This window comes from Sminthopsis crassicaudata, chromosome 3 (assembly GCF_048593235.1).
Source record: "Sminthopsis crassicaudata isolate SCR6 chromosome 3, ASM4859323v1, whole genome shotgun sequence".
NCBI lineage: Eukaryota > Metazoa > Chordata > Mammalia > Dasyuromorphia > Dasyuridae > Sminthopsis > Sminthopsis crassicaudata.
The window spans coordinates 433,792,190-433,815,182 of NC_133619.1; the positions used below are offsets into that span (position 1 = coordinate 433,792,190).

Below are 22,993 nucleotides of genomic sequence, written 5' to 3' on the forward strand. Positions count from 1 at the left end.
ATCTAATTTAAATTTTTTTATAATTACAGTAAGTCTATATAATAACAATTCTAGCTAATATTTATATAGTGTTTATTATGTGCCTGGCACTGTATTAACTAAGTACTTTACAATTACTATCTCATTGATTCCCCCCAACAATCCTGGGAGGTAGGTGCTACTATTGTTCCCATGTTATAGATGAGGAAACCGAGGTAGAAGCAGGTTACAGGACTTGCTCTTGAGTCACATTACTAATAAGTGTTAAAGACAGAATTTGTAATCAGGTCTTCCTGACTCCAGGTCCAGCACTATCCATGGAACCACATACCTATCTATGTTAAGCAGAATCTCTCTTTTTTTCTATTTGGGGGAATTAGGAAATTTACCTAATATTTTAGGTAAAAATATGTATAAAAATATGTTATACACATATTTTATACACATGATAAGAAGGAGGAAAGGGAGGAAATCTTTATAAAGGGTCTAGTATATATTAGGCACTGTGCTAAGTGAGTTTTTTTTTAGCTATTATTATCTCATTTAATCCTAACAACAACTCTTCAAGGGAGTTGTTATTATTACTCCTATTTTACAGATGAGGAAACTGAGGTACACAGGTTAAGGTAAACTTGGTTCAGGTCAGGCATATGAACTCAAATTTTCTTAATTCCATTGCACCACTTAGCTGTATCGAAAAAAAGACAATGTAGAAAAATGGACAAATCTATTAGCATGAGTGAAACACAATAATATTAAGGTAAGACATGGTTTACATTTGAGTGGCCTTAGCAAATGTTTAGAAGTCTCATGAAAGAAGAGATTGTCTAAAGAGTTGGCTATCTCATTCCCTAAAATCTGGGGCTATGACTATGAAGAATGGCTCTGGACCTCACACAAAGAATCTGTGTACTGAGAATGAGAGTTGATCATGTTGCATTCCATGGAATTTTGAAATTGCTTCCTTTCAAGTTTGAGGAGGTGGGGACCCACTCACACATTCAGTATATTGATGGAAAGCAATGGTGTTCAGCCTGTGCTTATTAGCTGCCTTTTCATGAGATTCCAGGGCCAAAGTGACTTTTGCACACTGTTGAATGGTCTTTAGTTTTCCTACCTCTCTGTGTGGGATGTTGTAAGGATTAATTAGCTAGTGTGTATAAAGTGTCTTCAAGCTGAAAATTGCACAAAAGTGCTAAGTCTTATTAACTTCTTAGTCATTAAAGTTGTTTGGACACTTTTTTTGTTTTTTAACATTCAGAAACCAGATGGCAGTGGCTGAAATGTATTAATTTTTCCCATGCTGGAGAAAGAACAGGTTAGAGTAAGTCAATCTTTAAAAATATCTATTGTACATGAACAGATAAAAACCAATGCTGTGAATGTTCTTTTTTGGGGGAATTCCTTGTTATCCATTATTACCCATCTCTAAGGTGTTTGTCTGCTTCTCATAACTCTTTTAGTAATGTCACAAATCTTTCTGCTGAATACTTTTCCAAAATTTGTCTGATTCCACCAATATTGAATTGTGGTTTTACTGAAGGATTCAGGGAAGATTCATTTCTTTACCCTCTCTTTTGACAAGAAACCAAGTGTAAAGAGTACTGACTGGAATAAATTATCAAGGGTACTATGTTGTCTCCATCCCTAGTGATTATTAAGAATAGAATAGATATTTATATGTCTTGAATGGCTCAGGTAAGCCTTACCTGAAAGCAGAAGAAATATAAGATCGCTTGAGATAATGCCTCAATCTGACAAGTGAATGATATCTGTGGGGGAAAATAATGTTCTCTTAACTGTGTCAGTAATGAGGATTCTATGCATGCGTGAAATAGGTAGAAGTCTTTTGATGAGATTTTTTAGGCGAGGCTAAAAAAATCTCCTAGAGATAGGGACATATCTCCCAGAGTTTTACCTTTTGTTAAGAATATAGTAAGGGGCAGCTAGGTGGCGCAGTGGATAGAGCATCAGCCTTGAATTCAGGAGGACCCGAGTTCAAATTTGGTCTCAGACAATACTTCCTAGCTGTGTGACCCTGGGCAAGTCACTTCACCCCAGCCTCAGGAAAAAAATTAAATTAATTAATTAAATTAAATTAAAAAAAAAAAGAATTTAGTAAGAGGAGTTTGGTGGAAGCTAAAGTGGCCACATCTTCTACTTGAATGGAAAGCAAATACATAAATAGAAACAATACACTGGCCAGCAATCTAGTCAACTGCTTTCCAGTGTAGTTTCAGGATGATGATTGTGAGTAGGTGATGCAATGAATAGAGCACTGAACGTGGAATTATGAAGGTTCATCTTTCCAAGTTCAGATTTGTTCTTAGATATTTACTAGTTGTGTGAGCTTGGCAAAACATTTTCCTCGTTTCCTGCCTCATTTTCCTCGTTTGTAAAATGAGCTGGAGGAGGAAATGGTACCCTTTGAACCCATTAAAGGATACCTGGATCTTGCTTATGCTCAATTAATATTCTAGACTTCTAAACTACCATCTATCTTTTCCCTTCATCTCCTGCAAATAAGTCAGTTAAACAAATCTTCCATCTTTGGTTACTACTTTTTGTAATGAGAATTGAATGAAGCACTATACCAGGGCTATGCTGTTGTTTTTGCCATATTGAAACCTGCTAGTTTCTTTCTGTTGATACAATCCCTATCCATGGTGCTGACTGCTTATGTGATAAAAATTATACATCCAATATCACCCACCACCCCTTCAAAAAATCTCAGTGGCTTCTTACTGTTTGTGGGATTAAATTCAAATGCCTTAGTATAGTATTTAAGGTAATCAACCTGTTCAGTCTTATTTCATATCACTTACTCTTAAAAAACACACACATTTCAGCTTAATGGTGATGGTTGGATGCTGATGGAATGGAATGCTTGCATGAAGAGAGATATCTGAACCTAACTTCTGCAATACCAGAAAAGGCTAGTCCAAATAAAATTCACATTTTTGGCTTACATATTTCATAGTGAAACACTAATGACTCTGTGCTCTTCTAATCCTAACTGTTGTACAGACTAGTCATGAATCCTAAAATCAACCAATTGAGCAACAATAATTTACTAAGTACCTTCTAATTGTCAGTCATTCTGTTACATATTGGGAATATAAACACTAAAAAATAAAATACTCTTTACTCCCTAAATGCATCACCTTTGTTAATTGAAATCTCCTTTTATTTCAGGGTCCAGCTTAAATGCTACCTGCTCTATGAAGCTTTTCTTTTTGTGGAGGAGAGTTCTTCCCATTTTTACCCTAAGCTGAAAATAATGTCTCCCTTGTCAAATTTATTCTAGAGCCCGTTGACTGGTTCTTTTGTCCATATCACATTATGTCTTGTAAAAGGTATTTTTGAATACGTTTTACTTTCTCTTTCTATAAATTGGTAAAATTTTTCAGGACAGGGACTATGTAATTTTCATTTCAATATGCCTACTTTAAGAAATAGTCCCTTTTACATAGTGGGCCACTAAATGACTGTTAAATTAAGTTGAATCAAATTAAGAGTAGTGATAGTATCCTTGACTATGTTATATGTCCTACATTGGCAGCTCAATGCCAGTATGGTACCCACTGAGCATGTGAATTGAATTGAACATTCTGAAGTTTGTTGAGTAAGATGTCAAGCTGCCATTCACTTTTGCTGGAGACTGTTTAAGAAGCACTAATTTTAGCAGAGAAGGCTCTTTTCCTCTTTAAATGTTGCATAATTCCTTCAATTAATATCTCTTTATTTTCTGTACCCATAGAGAAATAAAGAAATAAGGTTTACTTTGTGGAATGGTAGATAAATTGTTCATAAAAAGAACTAGTGACATTAAAGTTTGTTAGACCTTCCCAGAAGTAAAGGAAATTGTGAAATCTTTTTTTCTTAGAGTTGTTTTCAAATAAATAGCACCTCATCTATTGTTAGGTGGGCCTACAGAAAGCAGTAGGAAAGATTAAGGGAACTAATAAAGTAAATATAATTATTACTTCTAAACAATTACCTCAATAATAATAGATATTATCTCAGATAAAAATAGTTCCACTTAAATGAGCTCACACAATGATACCGGTAAAATGCCTTTTAATCTGAAAATGTCACAGTATTTGAATTAAGCAGTATGGTATAGTAAAAAGATTAGGATCAGAAAACTTGGGTTCCAATTTGGCTTATGTCACTAACTAACCAAGTGAATGTCGCCAATGTGGACCCACTATCTGGATCTCTGGACCAGTTTACTGTAACTGTTTTAGGATTTTAGCAATTTCCAAAAGAAGAAAAAACAGTCCAAATTATTTAAAATGGCCTTTTTAAAAACCACAATCATTTTAACTGACAAATAGGAAGTATTTAACTTGAGACTCTTCTTGGTGAGAGAGGGAATTTAGGAGCATACATATTGATCATGAGGTATAATCGCTCTCTAGTGAGGCAGGACACACCTGAGACTACCATCAGAGAATCATCTTCTTATATAATATCCTTGCAAAGCTATGGAGAGAGAAGAAAGAAAGATGAATGATGATTATTAGAAGGTGGATTTTTACTTTTATTTTACTAGGATCTTAGTTACTCATTATATCAAATGATGATATGTTCAAGGCTAGGAAGAGCCATAATGGACTTAAACTTTTCTCCTGGAAGACATATTTATATCAATTTTTCTTATTATGTTTGTGGCATGTTTTAAACAAAGAAGAGTTTTCCACATGAACATCAAACTCTCTAGTACTGTCATTCTGCTTGGGTCTATTTTATGTATTTACAATGCATAATTAAGCCACAAGTGTAGAGCTGAATCAGAAGTTTTGTTATAATCAATAAAGTCAGTGTAAATGCTATGATACTTTGGAGAAACTTAGTAATCACTGAAATGATAATGAAGTTGCTTTTGGGCTTGGGGGTCATACTCCCTTTTATTCTTTAGATTGTATACTGATGTTTTGTGTTTATAGGTTTATTGAGCCATACAAGATGTGAATGCGTTTGTGGAAGTGTCACTAGTGTTCTCCTCTTCTAGTAATAAATATGTTCTGCCTTCTGTTAAGAAAAAAGGAATCAGGCTGATGACTTTCCTGGTAATTAATTACTTGCCATGAAGCATTTGAACTAATAAATATTGATTTTATTCAGACCAGTCCCTTTTGGGAACTATTACCTAAGTAGTTAAAATAACTGAATTTCTTAGTTGAGTAAATTAATTGAATAAAGATTCCCCACAATAGAGAGCTATTTTTTTTTCTCAGCTTTATGCTAGGTCAATAAGAATATTCTTTGGAGCATTCTCAGTAAAACTCTAAAAGCAGATAGAACACCAGGGATATTATGGCAGCTAGATGACAGTGGGCAGAATGCTGCATTGTTGCATGCTTGAATTTAACACTATTTTCTCATTTGTTTGAAGTAGTTATGTGGTATCTTCTGTTAAAGAAGGTGGGATTAGGCTTATTTTTGAGAGGGAGCTAGTCAAGTGTCTTAATAGTGATTAATTCTCCAATGTAAACTATTTAAGCCCATCGTTTTGTCTTTTATCTGGATCTGCCACAGTGCAGTCTTGCATAGGCTAGAATTTGTTCCCTTCCCTGACATAGCTATTTTTTCATGCATTTTAATAACTCCATATAATTTTTCTCTTTTTTATTCAATTTCTGTTTTTGTTGTACTTGCCTACTTATAACTAAATAGATGACCAAAGATTTTCTTTATCCTCCTTCATTGACAACTTTCTATTGCCCCTTATTTCTTTATTCTTCATAATTTTAAATTTTTAACATTTTGATTTTTACTTTCAGTTGTTGATTAAGGGAATCTAGAATTTTCAGGATAATTTTGCTTTTTTGATCCTGTTTGTACATTCCTTGTTTCTTTCTTTTAATTAGGTAACAGTATTTCCATCTTTTCTATTGCACATACCAGTTCTCTTTGAAATGTTCCAATAACTCTGAAAAGGTCTTTAGTAACTCTCTCTCAAGCTGTTTCTACCATGATACTGTTTGACAACTATTCTGGAGGGTATTCTTTAATAAATTCATCTTTTTATTTATGTCTCTTATCTTGTTCATTGCTATTGCACATACTAGTTATATGTACATTCCAAAATGTTTTTACACTAATAGAATAATATGTTCATTCAAGATAGTCATATATAGTATATTCCAATTTTTAAAAGTTATTAAAATGCTATATTTATTCTGCTTGTTATTTTTAGACTGTCAGACTTTCTAGCATTTTAATAAAAATAGTCCATCTCCTTTACAAAATCACGCTGTTTTTCTTTCCTATTTCATTACTAATCCTAATTCTTAGAGTTTTCATTAAGTAAATATTTTCAATGGCTTGAAGGTCTTCAACTTTCCCTCTTCAAATTTTAGTAGTTATTCAATTTCTCTTTTTAAATCTAATCTAAGTTTAGATGTTTAGTTATTTTTTAAATGATTGCCCTGCCTTGCTTAGTAGCACATGGCTGTATGACTTATCAGCTGAGGGTAGGATTAATAAAAAGCAATATCAAATCCTCTTCTGTAGCTACTGAGATGTTTTTTTATTTTGTTCTGAGATTGTACTGGTGGTGAAAAGAAGAAAGGAAGAAAAAAAAAGAGAAATGGAGGGAGGGAGGAGAAAGGAAAGAAGAAAGGCAGGCAGGCTTACTATGTACTAGACAGTATATTCAAAGGAGCATACATTATATCTGAAGAGACAACAAAAATTCATATTACTGCATACAAAGTCTATGCAAAATAATTAAAAGTAATTTTGTTAGGGAACTGTGAGCAGTTAACAAGAGACCAGATTGAAATTGGAGCTTTAGTATAGAAACTAAACAACTTTGAAAAAAATCCCCTTACTTGAGAAGTCTATAAAATCCTCCTTCTGACACTCTCCCAACATTTTCGGGGGAGAAGTATCTAAAATCATAGTATACTGATCTATGAGGGCCTATAGTCTCTTTCAGCGTCTTTTTTTAAATCTTTTCCTTTTATCTTTATTTTCTTCTAGATAGATTCCAAAAGAATAAAAGGTTGATATGATGGGGGATGGCGAGGAATGGAATAGCATTAACTGTTAATGCTGTCCTTGGGGCAAAAGTATACAATATTATATATATATATATATATATGTATATATATATATATATATATATTCAATCCTGTGGCTTAAGAAGGAATTACTGATTATTTGTGACTATTGTGACTTGTTTATGAGTTTTCCATGTTTTTCATGAGACAATTAAATGTATTTGTTAGCTTGAGTTCTTGTTTAGTAATCTGTGGAGATCTTCTATTCACATATGCAGAGATCTAAGTACAAGATATATTTAGATATTTTTTAGACCAAACCAAAAGCCCAAAAGAAACTAGTATTTTTAGGTATCCCCAATGATTGGACCAGATCTATTTAAGCCCAGAAATATGGGTACTAGGTACATTAGTCACAGTTGTAAATGCCCTCAACTCAGAGAAAATAACTTTTCTGCAAAATCCTCAAGAAAAGTATTTTATCCAAAGATTTTTTTTCTCCATTAAGACATTATGGCCTATTAATATATCTATTATAATCATTATAAAAAAGAAGCTATATGAACAGAAATAGGCACATTAATAAAAATAATCATAAATCTCTAACTGATGATAAATAGTAATAAATCTCTGACTTTTATCTATGCCAGGTTATGCAGATGTATCTCCCATTTTGTGGGATTGCCATAGCTAATGCTCAACTATTTGCTGCCTCAAGGAAGGAATATGACAGAAGCAGGGTAAGTTTAAAACAGATCTTTTGACAAATCTCATATATCTCTTTCCTTCAAGTTCTTATGAGTAATTTCATTTTTTAAAAAAAATAGCAGATGATCTTTGGATGGGCCAAGAATATTTTATTTCAAAATAATTTATGTATAATCCTTCAAGTGTGTAGTTGATGATACCCTTCAGGCTTAAATAGAGATGGACACAAAAAGTGGCTTTGATGTTGCTTTCTGATGATGCCGCTTTCATGGCTTCATTTCATAAGGAAAATTAATTTGAAATTTATATTGTAAAACAGGAGCTATATTCTTGAGGCTTTGGATTTATAATGGTAAAAAAACTTGAATATTTCATAGTTCCTTCAAAGAACTCCAAGCTTTTGACCAATATGTTCTAATTAGACCTCAAAGATTATTATTTTTATTACTTTTTTGTTGTTGTTGTTGGGGCGATACTGTTAAATTTCGCAAAATGTGTGACATATGCTTAGTGCAAAGCCCTGCATTTTAAAGATTTACAAGTGTTAAATTGGGGCAAAAAAGTTAAAACAGTTTATTTTTAGATCATTCTGGAAGTTACTAGTTGGATCATCAAAGAGATTAGATGAACTTTAGAACTAATGTGATGTATTAAGGATAGATTTAGAGTCAGAATGTTGAATTCCAAGTCCTGCTCTGTCTTTTATTATGCAAACCTATGCAAGTAACTTCTCTGAGTTTCAATTTATTCATATGTTAAAAACAAAAGAGACCTGGGCAGGATGTTTTCTAAAGTCCTTTTCAGCTCCTAATTTATGATGCTATGAATTATTTTAATCAAATTGATTAATCAAGTATGTCAAACAATTTATCGTTTTTTGTCCAAAAACTAGTTGGCAGATGTTTTCATTGAATTAATTATCTATTTGACAGAATAAAAAGAACTGATTGATTTTTTTTTATATGTAGAGACATATTTTCATAGGAACACAGGCTTTCCATGTTCCTCCATTCTGTGGTTACTCTGAATTGTTAATTTGAATTTTTAAAAAAATCACTTCTTAGTCAAAGTACACATTGTACTTTAAAAAGATGAAATGGCCATAATGGGATTTGCCAGTGAAAATATTAAGCCAGGTCCAATTTTTCTCTAAAACAAACTTTTTACAGGTCTCAAAGATCATCTCTTTACAATTGCAATAATATGGAAATAATATGGTTGTTAGATAAGAGATTAACACAGAAAGCTAATCTGAATTATTAAAGAGGAAAAAATGATTTTTCAAAATAACAGGAATTTTAAAAATCTTCGTTATCTGGTAATTTACTTCAATTATCCATTTTCCTTTTGCTTGCATAGATACGGTCACAAGGGCAAGAGTAGATTTTAGTATTACTTTTACCCTTTTACAGAAGGTTTTGCAAGGGTTAGTGTAGAAAAATTACTCACTATTTGACAAAAACTGCTGGGAAAATTGTAACTAGTACAGCAGAAACTAAGCACTGACTCACAATTAACACTGTATACCAAGATAAGGTAAAATGGGTCCATGATCTAGGCATAATGATATAAATAAATTAGAAGAACATAGGATAGTTTACCTCTCAGACCTGGGGAGGAAGAAGGGATTTGTGACCAAAGAAGAACTAGAGATCATTATTGATCATAAAATAGATAATTTTGATTATATTAAGTTAAAAAAAAGATTTTATACAAACAAAACTAATGCAGACAAGATTAGAAGGAAAGCAATAAACTGGGAAAACATTTTTATAATTAAAGGTTCTGATAAAGGCCTCATTTCCAAAATATATAGAGAATTGGCTCTAATTTATAAGAAATCAAGTGATTCTCCAATTGATAAATGGTCAAAAGATATGAACTGACAAATTTCAGATGAAGAAATTGAAACTATTTCTAGTCATATGAAAAAGTGCTCTAAACCACTATTGATAAGAGAAATGCAAATTAAGACAACTCTGAGATACCACTATACACCTGTCAGATTGGCTAAGATGACAGGAAAAGAGTGACAAATGTTGGAGGGGATGTGGGAAAATTGGGACACTGATGCATTGTTGGTGGAACTGAGAATAAATCCAATCATTCAGGAGAGCGATTTGGAATTGTGCTCAAAAGTTATCAAACTGTGCATACCCTTTGATGCAGCAGTGTTTCTACTGGGATTATATCCCAAAGAAATCTTAAAGGAAGGAAAGGGACTCACATGTGCAAAAATGTTTGTGGCAGCCCTCTTTGTAGTGGCAAGAAACTGGAAATGAAATGGATGCCCATCAATTGGAGAATGGCTGAATAAATTATGGTATATGAATGTTACAGAATATTATTGTTCTGTAAGAAATGACCAACAGGATGATTTTAGAGAGGCCTAGAGAGACTTACATGAACTGATGCTGAGTGACATGAGCAGAACCAGGAGATCATTGTACATGGCAACAAGAAGAATATCCAATGATCAATTCTGATGATTGTAGCTTTCTTCAACAATAATTTGATTCAGAACAGTTTCAATTGTTCAGTAATGAAGAAAGCCATCTACACCCAAGGAGAAAACTGTGGGAACTGTGAGTGTAGACCACAACATAGCATTTTCACTTTTTCTGATGTTTTTAGATTTTTCCTATGCAGCAAGATAACTGTATGTATATGTATATATATATTCAATTTAATATATATTTTAACATGTATTGGAATACCTGCCATCTAGGGGAGGAGGTTGGGGGAAGAAGGGGAAAATTTGGAACAGAAGGTTTTGCAAGGGTTAGTGTAGAAAATTACTCATACATATATCTTGTAAATAAAAAGCTATAATAAAAAAAGTTTTTTAAAAAAGAATCTGGTTATTCCTTCTGTGATCTTACTCATGATAATAGCAATAATTAGAACTTTCCTGTTATTGAAATCTTTACAGTTTACAAATCACTACCTCACAACAATCCTGAAATAGACAGTATAAATATTACTGTTTCCATTTGATAAATAAGGAAACTGACTCTTAGAGGTCAAGTGACTTGTCCAAAGTCACTTACCTAGTATATTTTAGGTTCTTAGATTCCAAGTATAGGTATTTTTCTGGTACACCACTTTTCATGAGTTATTGTGTTAAAAAGATAGTGGCAAACCTTCTAGATATGAATCTCTTTGAAGATAGCCAGGCAGGTCCTTGGACAGTAGACTTATAGACTATTATAGGAACTGTATTTAAATAATTTATAGCTGGGGAAAACTTGTAAGAGCTAAAGCTGTACCAGCAGAGCCTTTGAAAATCAGCAGAGTAGGGCTTTGAGTGAGAATCCTTTTGTTACATTTGAATATAGTATTCATCACTTGCGTAGTTCATATATATGACATCAATGGGTTTTATTTCATTGAAATTCAGTTTGAAAACGACACAGCTGAGCTACATTTAATGTGTCTTACAATCCATGAATAAGTGAACTCCAGTTTAAGTTGTTTGAGATGTTAAATATCTTGGAACAGAACTGTTTCTTCAGTTTGGCAGTGCAGAATTCCATGAAGCTATCAACTTCTTCTTACAATGACTCTGTGTAGGAAATACTACCCAGGATTTCTGGTTCTTATTTAATTATTCTTTCAGTTGGACCAGTCTCTCTTGAATGCACTGACCCATCTCATTAAACGTCAATCTAAATAGGCTTAGTGAAGTTTCTACATGTTTAACATTTCAAAACAATGTATACATTCCTTCAGAACAGCTCATTCATTTTTAATTGAACATAAACTTCTGTTGCTAAGACCAAAGGTGGAGTTAGTTAATTAAATGTTAATGCAAAAATGCTGAGATATACAATACAGCAATATTTGTTTAGATCATCCGAGTTGGTAAACTCATTAAATATTTTTCTTAGAAGTCAAGGTCATATTCAAAACCTGAAGTAACAAACATTCTTTTTTTTTTATAATTTTTTTTCACAGTATATATGCATGAGTAATTTTTTTAAATAATATTATCCCTTGTATTCATTTTTCCAAATTATCTACTCCCTCCCTTTGATGACAGGCAATCCCATACATTTTACATATGAGTAACAAACATTCTTTTACCAAACCCTTAAATATTAATACTAATAGAATATTTGATATTGTAATCTGATGTCCATGAATAAAAGTATAGGGGATGAATCCTGTGATCAAATCTCTGAACAATGTTATTTCACATTAAAAAGGTCATTAAAAGTTCAAGCTAAGTTATTATTTAAAGTACAAAGGACTATTGGATAAGAGGTTACAATATAATCTTTAGTTTTAGATTTTGAATTATGAGCTTTCTTTGTAGTAAGTGTACAATGCATTTTACTGTTTTCGCCAATCCTTTTCTCTTCTTATGGATTCCTTTCTGAAATTAAATATTATATTGACTGCACATTCTGTTAAAAAGAGTAATATAATATAGTACATGTTCTTTTTCTGGAGTTGAATATAATTTACATTTAATTAAACAGTTTTATATACATATCTATTACATATACGCATGTACAAATGTGTCCATGTGTACATGTACAGTTCCTTATATGTGAAAAGTACTTTTTTAGGTACTGGGGATAAACATAAAAGAAGAATGATTCAGTTTCCGCAATAAAGTACCTTATAATCTAGTAGAGGAATAAATTATGTTTGCAAATTGTTATAATACAGGAAAGAATGTGGTAAGTATATAGGGGAAGGCAAACCACTAATTATGAGAGGATATCAAACTTTAAGTTTGATATCCTACTTTTGTACAAGATGTCTTTCCATGTCTGGAATTCGCATTCTTTTTATTTTTTGTCTCTTAGAATCTTTAGCTTCCTTCCTTCAAGGTTTAACTCAGGTTCTATCTCTTTTGAGAGGGCTTCTCATATACTGCATGTTAATCCTAATCTCTATATATTCCCAACACTGTCACTAGTTAAGTGTTCTCTCCATCTTCAAATTATCTGTACTATCTATTTACTTTTTGCATCACCAAGACAGTATAAACTGCCTGAAAATGGAAACTTATTCTTGTGGTTGTATTCCCAATGTCTCATATGACACCTTATATATTATAGGCAACTAATTATTGCCTGTTGAATGTCCTTTTTATTCATGGTACTAAAATTTGTTAATGAAAATGAAGCTCTTGATTTTGAATAAGAAGATAATACTTATTGCCAAAGGGAAAGAAATGACCTATTTATTATATTTTATTAAAGTAATAATAAAAGAAATATTAATATTTCTTATTAACAATTCAATAGGATTTATGACCTGTTAAATCAGTGTGATTATGTAGGAATTATGAGTCTGTCATGATAAAATTGCGGCTTTATTTTAGTTGATTTGTGAAATATTACTATGAGAGAAAGGATTCCTAGATTAAAGATCACATGATTGCACAGATTGCCACTATCACCAATTTTTGCCTTTTCCTACCAAAGAGTAATTTACCTAACAAAAATATTAGAAAAATATAATGAACTAAGAAGGATTTTAGCTGGTTAGGAGAAGCTATATATCCTTTTTGCAAAAGAACTTCATGTTTCAAAAGAATGTTCTCATTCAAAAATTATGATCCTATGTGAACTGTTATTTTAAAGCCTTGAGATTTTCTTGCATTATAGCATTTTGCCAGTTCTATATCTACTAAACTGAATTTCTTTCTTTTCATATAGGCTCTGCTCGAGGTGGTTAATGACCTTTTTGAAGAACAAACTGACCTGGAGAAAATTGTTAAGAAAATCATGCACCGGGCCCAGACACTGTTAAAATGTGAACGCTGTTCAGTTTTGCTCCTAGAGGACATTGAATCACCAGTAAGTGGCCTTCTAGATTCCATACAGATTTGAGCAGGTATATTAATGGCTATTTGCAATTGAGCTCATGTACCTGAGCCTTGAATCATCTCTTCATAATGATACTGTATTTGAGAAAATGTAGTCTTACCATTGTACAGTCCATAATGCAAAAACTAGTGAGGGAACTTTGCTCACAAAGTAAAACTCTTCCCTCTGTAAATCTTTAGTCAAAATGATGTCATTTTGGGGGTATTAAAAATACCTACTCCCTGAGGTATCTACCTGGGCAAATGGTATTTTTCTCAAGCTCTGGGATCTAGTCTAGAAGACTAGATAAGGATGCTTTGACCAGGGTGAAGGGAGGGGCTGGGGAAAAGAAAAAGATATCTGGATGAATGAGAGTGCTAGGTACTACCTTCAATACTGCATATGAAGAAAGAACTTTGCCTCACTTAAATCTGAATGGAGTGGCTCTTTAAAAGGGTCTCTAACCCATTATTTAAGAGCACCTAAGGTCTAGAGCTCAGGGTTTTGTTTGTTTTGTTTTTTCTGTTCCTTATGTTTATTTTACAGTCCTATGGACCTGTCTAATAATTTTAATCACTTCTTTTTATGCCCCTTTTGGCTTATTTCCCTTTTTTTGCTTAGTGAAGTAAAGCAAATCTATGCATTTTAATGTCCTAAGGCAATAGTATCTACTGCTATCTATTTTCATGGATCCTGTCATTGTTGCTTACTTTAAAATATTAAGCTTGGATCTTCCCTTCTTGGCCAGGCAAGGTCTCCTCAGGGTCAGATATCATCCACAACTGATTCCAAATGTTCTGCAGATGATTGACAAGGAAACTTTGACCTGTTGATTCAGACCTGATCTGCTCTTCCCTTCATTAGGTAATATAGTAACACCTCTGCTCTTAGAGGCTTACTATGTTGATAGCAGACTTAATGTAGACCCCTGATGGGCATAGTCCATTGCAGCTTAGATATCCAAAGCTCAAGCCATTTGCCACTTTCTCCTTTCCTGATAAATGGCAACCTAGGAATATGCCAGCAGGTCCCCCACGGTTGATTGCTTTTTGTATTGCCCAAGACTCAATGGTTATTTTCTGTGTGGGCAACTGTGGCAGCTACCTAATAATGCCTACAACTGTGGGGAGGGAGGGAGAGAAATCTGCAGCATTCGACTTTCTTAGTTATCAAGTCATTTCCTTAGTAATTGAGGAGCCTGTGAGCAGTCAGGCAAAATAGAGAAATGATGCAGGCAAAAGGTCTTTTTCTCTTAGCTCATCAGGGGATAATGTTTCTATCAAGGAGAAAATCAAATCCATTGCTCTTAGGTATGTGCTTACCTTACTTGAGTGTTATGAGGATCACTTTAAGATTTTATTCAAGAGCCTTTGGCTTCTGAACTAAATCAGTGCTATAAATGCAAAACAATAATAAAATTAATGATTGTCATCAATTTAACAACAGAGAAGTCAAATTGTCTAAGCTGTTGGTAGCAATTTAATATCCTTGCTGAGAATTTTCTCCAAAGGGCTGGAATAGTTTAGCAATTAAGAGCCCCTCCAATGTCCCCTAGAGATCTATAGTTGGCTGCACTTTGTTTAGAAAAGATAATTGCCTTTGGACTTCAGAATTATTTTCCTCAGAGTATACCAATACTACAAGAAAGTTTGAGATTTCACTGAAGCTTAAGACCTGACTTCACAAAGATTTTTTTTAAAGTTTTTATTATATATATTTTTTATAATATTATCCCTTGTATTCCTTTTTCCAAATTATCCCCCCCTCCCTCTACTCCCTCCCCCCGATGACAGGCAATCCCATACATTTTACTTGTGTTACAATATAACCTAGGTACAATACATGTGTGTAAATACCATTTTCTTGTTGCACAATAAGCATTAGATTCCGAAGGTACATGTAACCTGGGTAGATAGACAGTAGTGCTAACAATTTACATTCACTTCCCAGTGTTTCTTCTCTGGGTGTAGCTACCTCTGTCCATCATTGATCAACTGGAAGTGAGTTGGATCTTCTTTATGTTGAAGATTTCCACTTCCATCAGAATACATCCTCATCCAGCATTGTTGTTGAAGTGTACAGTGATCTTCTGGTTCTGCTCATTTCACTCAGCAACAGTTGATGTAAGTCTCTCCAAGCCTCTCTGTATTCCTCCTGCTGGTCATTTCTTACAGAGCAATAATATTCCATAACCTTCATATACCATAATTTACCCAACCATTCTCCAACTGATGGACATCCATTCATCTTCCAGTTTCTAGCTACAACAAAAAGAGCTGCCACAAACATTTTGGCACATACAGGTCCCTTTCCGCTCTTTAGTATTTCTTTGGGATATAAGCCCAGTAGTGGCACTGCTGGGTCAAAGGGTATTCACAGTTTGATAACTTTTTGGGCATAATTCCAGATTGCTCTCCAGAATGGCTGGATTCTTTCACAACTCCACCAGCAATGTATTAGTGTCCCAGTTTTCCCACATCCTCTCCAACATTCATCATTATTTGTTCCTGTCATCTTAGCCAATCTGACAGGTGTATAGTGGTATCTCAGAGTTGTCTTAATTTGCATTTCTCTAATCAGTAGTGATTTGGAATACTCTTTCATGTGAGTGGATATAGTTTCAATTTCTTCATCTGAGAATTGTCTGTTCATATCCTTTGACCATTTATCAATTGGAGAATGGTTTGGTTTCTTATAAATTAGGGTCAGTTCTCTATATATTTTGGAAATGAGACCTTTGTCAGAACATGAGACCTTTGTCAGAACACAAAGATTTTTAAAAAAATAAATTATATATATGTATATGTATATGTTCAGAGGTACCTTCCTCTAAAAAAAAAAAAAAAAAAAAATTACCCTTCTTCCTAATCTATAATTAACAGTTCTGGATAACAACTCAGAATTTTATTGAGAGGTTAATATTTAAAAATTGAAGCTTTGCTAAAAAATACTTATCCAAAATATTCAACAGTCTCCGACTTTCTAGCACAAAAAGGCAACAACAGATTTTCAAGAACCTAGCTGTGGAGTTACTTAGAAATAAAATTGCATTGATTACATCAAGCCCCAGAATATCCCAGAGCTTCCTAAATGAAATTCATAATCATTCAAAAGAGTTTGCCTTATCTATCTGCATTAAAAACTCCAAATGGAGAAAAAATCCTTGTTGTTCAAACTATAATGTACAGTAAAACTGACAATCTACAGACATTATCCACCAATATCAGTAACTTGAATAGACATTGAAGAGATAAGAATTTGAGTCTATAATTGATAGAGGGAAGAGATCAGGCTGTGTTGCTCTTGGAAAAAATAGAGTTCTCTTAATAATCCCAAGTTTCTCCCTGAAACAAAGACCCATTTTTTTTTCCAATACCAACATTATTTTATAGTTCTATATGGTTAGAAATCATAGAACCTTGTAGTGCCTAAAGAATTGAGGATCATTCAAGGGATTTTGGAGAGACATTTATTAATTCAGTCATTTTGATAAGGTTTAGCTAAGTTTTAGAGTTCCCTTTTGAAAGGAACCAAATGATAAGGTCTAGATTTAGGGAACCAAAATGAGATTAGGGTCTCTGGTGGTCAGGGAGTTAAATGATAAGGTCTAGTGACAGGTTTGGGGTTCAAGGAACCAAATGGAAAGGTTTGGCTCCCCTACTCTCTTTGGGATTCAGGACAAGGATAGGGAGTTTTGGGGAACTCCCTTCTGCAGCACTGGGATTCTTTGTAAAAGAATTTGGAGACCGGAAAACCTAGGTTGATAAAAGGTTTATTATAGGGATTGGGAAGTAAGGTTAGAAATCCTGACAGAGAAGCATAAAGTCTGGTTAGGGAAATAGGTAAGGGTAAAGAAAGGATAACACTGGAAAAGAATATTATTCCAGTGGGCAGAGGCTTCCTTGGCATAGCATGGCATATTTGGAACCTCTGCAAAGAGAGGATTTTAGATTGGCTCTTTTATAATAGGAGCTTTGGCTACAAGCTGATGGGGGCTAGTGGGTGGAGTCCCAAGTTGGCTCATCTATTAGCTGGGTTTCAGCTTGAGCTGGAATTTGAATAGAATGAGTTTCCTTAATTGAATAGGGTTGGAATTCTAGATAACAGAATGAAACTGTTTGTCTTGTTACCCTCAGGTGGGGTCCCTCACAGAGGCAGAGTTGGAGATTTTCTCCAAGGATTTTTAGAGTTTTGGGGTCCCTTCTTCAATTTGGGTTTTCTTGGCAAAGATATTGGAGTAGTTTGCCATTTCCTTCTCTAGTTCTTTTTACAGATGAGAAAACTGAGATAAACAGGATTTATCTAGTAATTATTTGAGGTAAAATTTGAACTCAGATCCTCCTGACTCCAGGCCAGACACTCTATTCACTACATCACCTAATTGCCTTCATTGAGAGTTACTTGGGGACTTAGAGCAGGCTAAACATGTTACAAAGGAAGAGTTACAAAAGAGTAGTAGTATTAAGAATGACATCATGAAAATGAATGAACTGGTCAGAAGGGATGAATGAGAGATTACAGATGGACAAATCATGCATTGTCCTGATATTCTTGAAAGAATTGAAGAAGTTTGCCAGCATGTCCTCCAGTGACGATCTTATTTGAAGACACATTCAAATTGTCAGAGATCACAGATCCATTTGTGTATTTGAGTTGCTGAAACCTTGATCCACTAGGTGTTAATTATTTAAAGACTTCCTGTTAAGGGCAAAGTTTTCTTTCTTAAGATATAGACAGTGATTTTTAAATGACTAAGTCAAAGGGCTTTTTCTCATTCCTCAGCTCTCTCAACTCCCCTGCTGACAACTTTTTCTTTTCTCCTGGAAACTCTCTAGCCTATAGGTTTTCATTTCAGTGCTTGTTTCCTCCAAATTTGGTGGATGTCTTGTACTTCTATATCCAATTTATATTATATCCCTTATATATACTTCCCTCCTCTAAGAGTTACCACTCAAATCTAGGCCATCATCATCTCATGCCTGGACTATCACAATAGCCTTCTGATTGATCCCTCTGCCTCCAGTCTCTCCCCATTCCAATCTATTCTCTCAGCTGTCAAAGTGACCTTACTGAAGTAAAGATCTATCTATATCACATAACCCGTTTTCCCCCCCCCCCCCCCCCATTCAATAAACTCTCTATCACCTCCAGGATCAAATAAAACATCCTCTGTCTGGCATTCAAAGTACATTATAATCTGGCCCCTTCCACCTTTCAGTCCTCTTATATTTTACTTTCCACCTTCCCCTTCACCCAATGACACTGGTCTCCTCCCTGTCTCTTGAACAAGACATCCTCTTCCTGACCACTCATTTTCACTGTTTGTCCTCATTCCTGGAATTTTCTCCCTTTCCATTTCCATCTCTTGTCTCTGATTTCCTTCAAAACTCAATTAAAATCCCAGTTTCTACCTTTCCCAATCCCCCCTGAATTCTAGTGCCTCTTCTATGCTGATTGTCTATAATTTATTTTGTGTATGTTATTTGAACATAATTGTTTGTGATTGTTAGAATGGGAACTCCTTGAGAGCAGAGATTTTCCATGCACGCCACTTTGTTTTACCAGCAGTTAGCACAGTGTTTGGTACATAGTTTGCTTATTGATTGACTAATTTAGTCAATCAACACTTAACCAATAGCCTCTTCTTACCCTGAGATCAGTTTTCTATCCAGCAACCATAGATACAATTGAGAAATGCTGATCATCTCCTTCATTCTCTTGTCCAAAACAAGATTTATCCCCTCATGCTTCACTCAAATGTTTTACCCAGCTTAGTTTAAGTGAATCAGAATAAAGTTTCCACTACATAGGAGACTGTTCCATAGTAAATAGATGGCAATATTAGGAATTTTTTTTCATCTTAGCCTGATATTTCTTGGGCTTAATATTTTTCTTTTTCACATCCATTGCAGTCCCATGGATCTAAGTAACTCCTATCACTTCTCTGTCTTCCAGTTCATTTACATATTATTAACATTTCTATTTTTGCTTAGTCAGGAAAGGCAAATGTAGCCTTTCTAGTCTTCCCTTTTAAGACATCAATGCTGGCCTGGTATTTACTGATATCATCCTTTCTTGAGCTGTGATGGCTGCCACCAAGTTCCGTGCTTCCCCTAGAATGCTGAAGAATTTGATATGTTGTATGATATCCCAGGGTCATACTAAAACTTTTTTTGCATCAGAGTTGCAGTTCTTAACTCACTAGCTTCCCCTTCTGATTTTCCACAGTTTCCATATCTTCTTAGATTTGGACTTCCTCTCATTCAGATTCTGCCAGGAAAAAAAAAAAAAGTTTTCTAATTTCTCTCCTGCCAAGATGTCTCTGAAATAAAAACCTACTCTTCCTTTACATTTTCTACAGATTTCTTTTTCTCCCATATACTACTGGACCTAGAGAGCTTTAAAATAACAAACCAAATAGAAAAAAAAAATCACAAAGCGAAGTAAAAAAATCTAACCTTAGACTTTCAAACTAGTGCAGAGGAAATAGATCTAGAGATCTCTCAGCTCTTCACTAATGACTGTCCCCTTTTTGAAGCTAGTTCTTCTCCCAAGAGTAAACTGAATGGTATTTACAGCTACGGCTCCTAGGTTTCCAGATGGTAATACGATACAATTAGGAAAAGTTGCTGTGTTTCTCTTTCCTTCCAGAATCTGTTTCCCAATCTTGCCTTCAAATGAAGAGTCCCTGGTTTACCAAAGAAACATCATTATCTGGCATCCCAGATATTTCTTCCATTGACATCAAGCCTTCCTTCAAGGATTTAAATGGATTATCTCTTGCCATTTTTATATCCCAGTTTGCCACAGTACCTGCCATGTAGCTCAGGCTTAGAAATGCTTTTTGACTGACTAACCAAGTCCTCATAGCTGGAGAAGAGTGACAAATTGTAAGGCAGGTTTTGGCACCACAATTAAATTGGATAAAAAAAAAAAAGTCAAATAGGGAGGAAAAAAGCACAATTACAGTCCAAAAATAATGTCTACAAAAATGATGAATATAAACAATACATAGGAGGCATGAAAAAACTTATAAGGACTCATGCTAAGTGAAATAGGACCTGAAAAACAATATATCCAATGACTACAACAATAACTGAATGCTAAATAATCGATGGTTGATCTTGGTACTGAAGAACTCAAATGAAAATGAATTTCCTTTGTTGCAGTAGTGGGGAACTATGAAAAATGCAAGTGGAACAGTACACACTTATACTATGGAACTTGTTTGATGTATTATATAGTTTTGTTGAACTGCTTACCCCTTTCTTTTTGTTCATTGCTAAAAAAAAAAAAATAACTGTGGAATGGGGGAAAACAGAGGGATATGTTGACATATGAAAGTAGTATAAAAACAAGAGCTAGCAATAAAAAAGAATTAGAAGAAATAAGAAGCTATCTTAGGGGTTCTTTGTTTTTTTAAAAAGTGCTATAAAGCATTTTCATAAAGTATTTAACTTTAACCACCTGTCTCATTTTATAGAGAGAACATTCCTGTTGTTATTTTTAGAAGATTGTCTCAATGGCAGAAACAGCTCTAGAAGCAGGCAAGATTGTAGAGGGAAAGGTAACATATAGAATTCAATTTTCATGCGACTAGGAAATGCAATTTTTTTTATTAAAGCTTTTTATTTTCAAAACATATGCATGGAAAAATTTTCAACATTGATCTTTGTATCATAGCCTTGTGTTCCAAATTTTCCACTTCTTCCCCCCACCCCCTTCCCTAGATAGCAAGTAATATATGTTATACATGTTAAAAAATATATGTTAAGTCCAATAGATGTAAACATATTTGTATAATTATCTTGCTGCATAGGAAAGATCAGATCAAAAAGTAAAGAAAATGAATAGGAAAACAAAATGCAAATGAACAACAAAAAGAGTGAGAATGTTATGTTATGATCCACACTAAGTTCCCACAGTCCTCTTTCTGGGTGTAGATGTCTCTCTTCATCACAACATCACTGGAAATGGTGTCAATCTTCTCATTGTTGGAAAGAGTCACGTTCATCAGAATTGATCATCATATAATACTGTTGTTGCCACATACAATGATCTCCTGATTCTGCTCATTTCACTTAGCATCAGTTCATTTAAGGCTCTTCACTCTAAAATCATCCTACTTATTGTTTCTTATAACTATAATAGTCCATAACATTCATATACCATAATTGAGCCATTCTCCAACTGATGGGCATCTACTCAGTTTCCAGTTTCTTGCCACAACAAAAAGGGCTGTGAGAAACATTTTTGCACATACAGGTCCCTTTCCTTTCTTTAATATCTCTTTGGGATACAAACTCAGTAGTAACACTGCTGGGTCAAAGGGTATACATGCTAATTTTTTTGAGCATAGTTCCTAATTGCTCTCCAGAATTGCTGGATCCGTTCATAACTCCATCAGTGTCCCAGTTTTCCCACAACCCCTCCAACATTCATCATTATCTTTTTTTGGTCATCTTAGCCAATCTGATAGATGTGTAGTGATACCTCAGAGTTTTCTTAATTTGCATTTCTCTGATCAGTAGTGATTTAGAGCACCCTTTCATATGACTAGAAATGGTTTCAATTTCTTCATCTGAAAATGGTTTGTTCATTTCCTTTGACCATTTATTAATTGGAGAATGTCTTGAATTCTTATAAATTTGAATCAATTCTCCATACATTTTAGGAATGAGGCCTTTTTCAGAACCCTTAAATATAAAAATGTTTCCCAATTTATTGCTCCCCTTCTAATCTTGTCTGCATTAATTTTGTTTGTAAAAAACCTTTTTAACTTAATATAATCAAAATTATCTATTTTGTGATCAATAATGATCTCTAATTCTTCTTTGGTCACAAATTCCTTCCTTCACAAATTTGGCTTTGAGATCACTACCTGCTGAGTGAGATAGGTGAAGTGGCCATAAATCTCAGGAAAATCACTCTTCCCAAGTATGACTGTAATTCTTTACTGCTATCTGTTGTTAAGGTAGTTACATTGCAAGAAATGATTTTGTTAATTGAAATTAACAACTGAAGTACTGTAATCTTCCAAATAAATATCATAAATAAGTTGCTTAGCTTTATAATGTTAATCTATTTATCTTTCCTATCAGCTAAAACTACCACCACCCACTCATCTTTTCAATGTAATAATGGAATGGTAGGAATTCTCAAAGTAGAAGTCACCTTGCCGATTTTATTGGAAGACTGACCAATCCCAAATTCTTCCCAAATACTTTGGAACAGTCATGCACAAATCAGGGCAGATTCAGGTCTATTAAATTCAACAAGCAATTTCTAAATGTCTATTAGAACCCTAAAATGGGGTCATGGAGAGTAGGACACAAGTGAAATGACTGCATAGCAACTGTGGTAGGTGCTCAAGGCTAAGAACTAGGTACACTAAAGCACTGAATGAGACAGGCCCTTCCCTCAATAAGTTTATATTCTACTAGGGGGGATGTAAAAGTATAGATAAAA

At 34.1% G+C, this 22,993-nt stretch overlaps 1 protein-coding gene across 1 annotated transcript in view; it reads left to right on the forward strand.

Moving 5' to 3' along the window:
* Positions 1-22,993, forward strand: part of PDE11A (phosphodiesterase 11A) — a 474,543-nt gene that overhangs the window by 168,823 nt on the left and 282,727 nt on the right. Inside the window, exons 3-4 of the mRNA XM_074303019.1 lie at positions 7,643-7,732; positions 13,376-13,516. Coding sequence (XP_074159120.1) covers positions 7,643-7,732; positions 13,376-13,516 — 231 coding nt within the window. The remainder of the gene's footprint in view (positions 1-7,642; positions 7,733-13,375; positions 13,517-22,993) is intronic.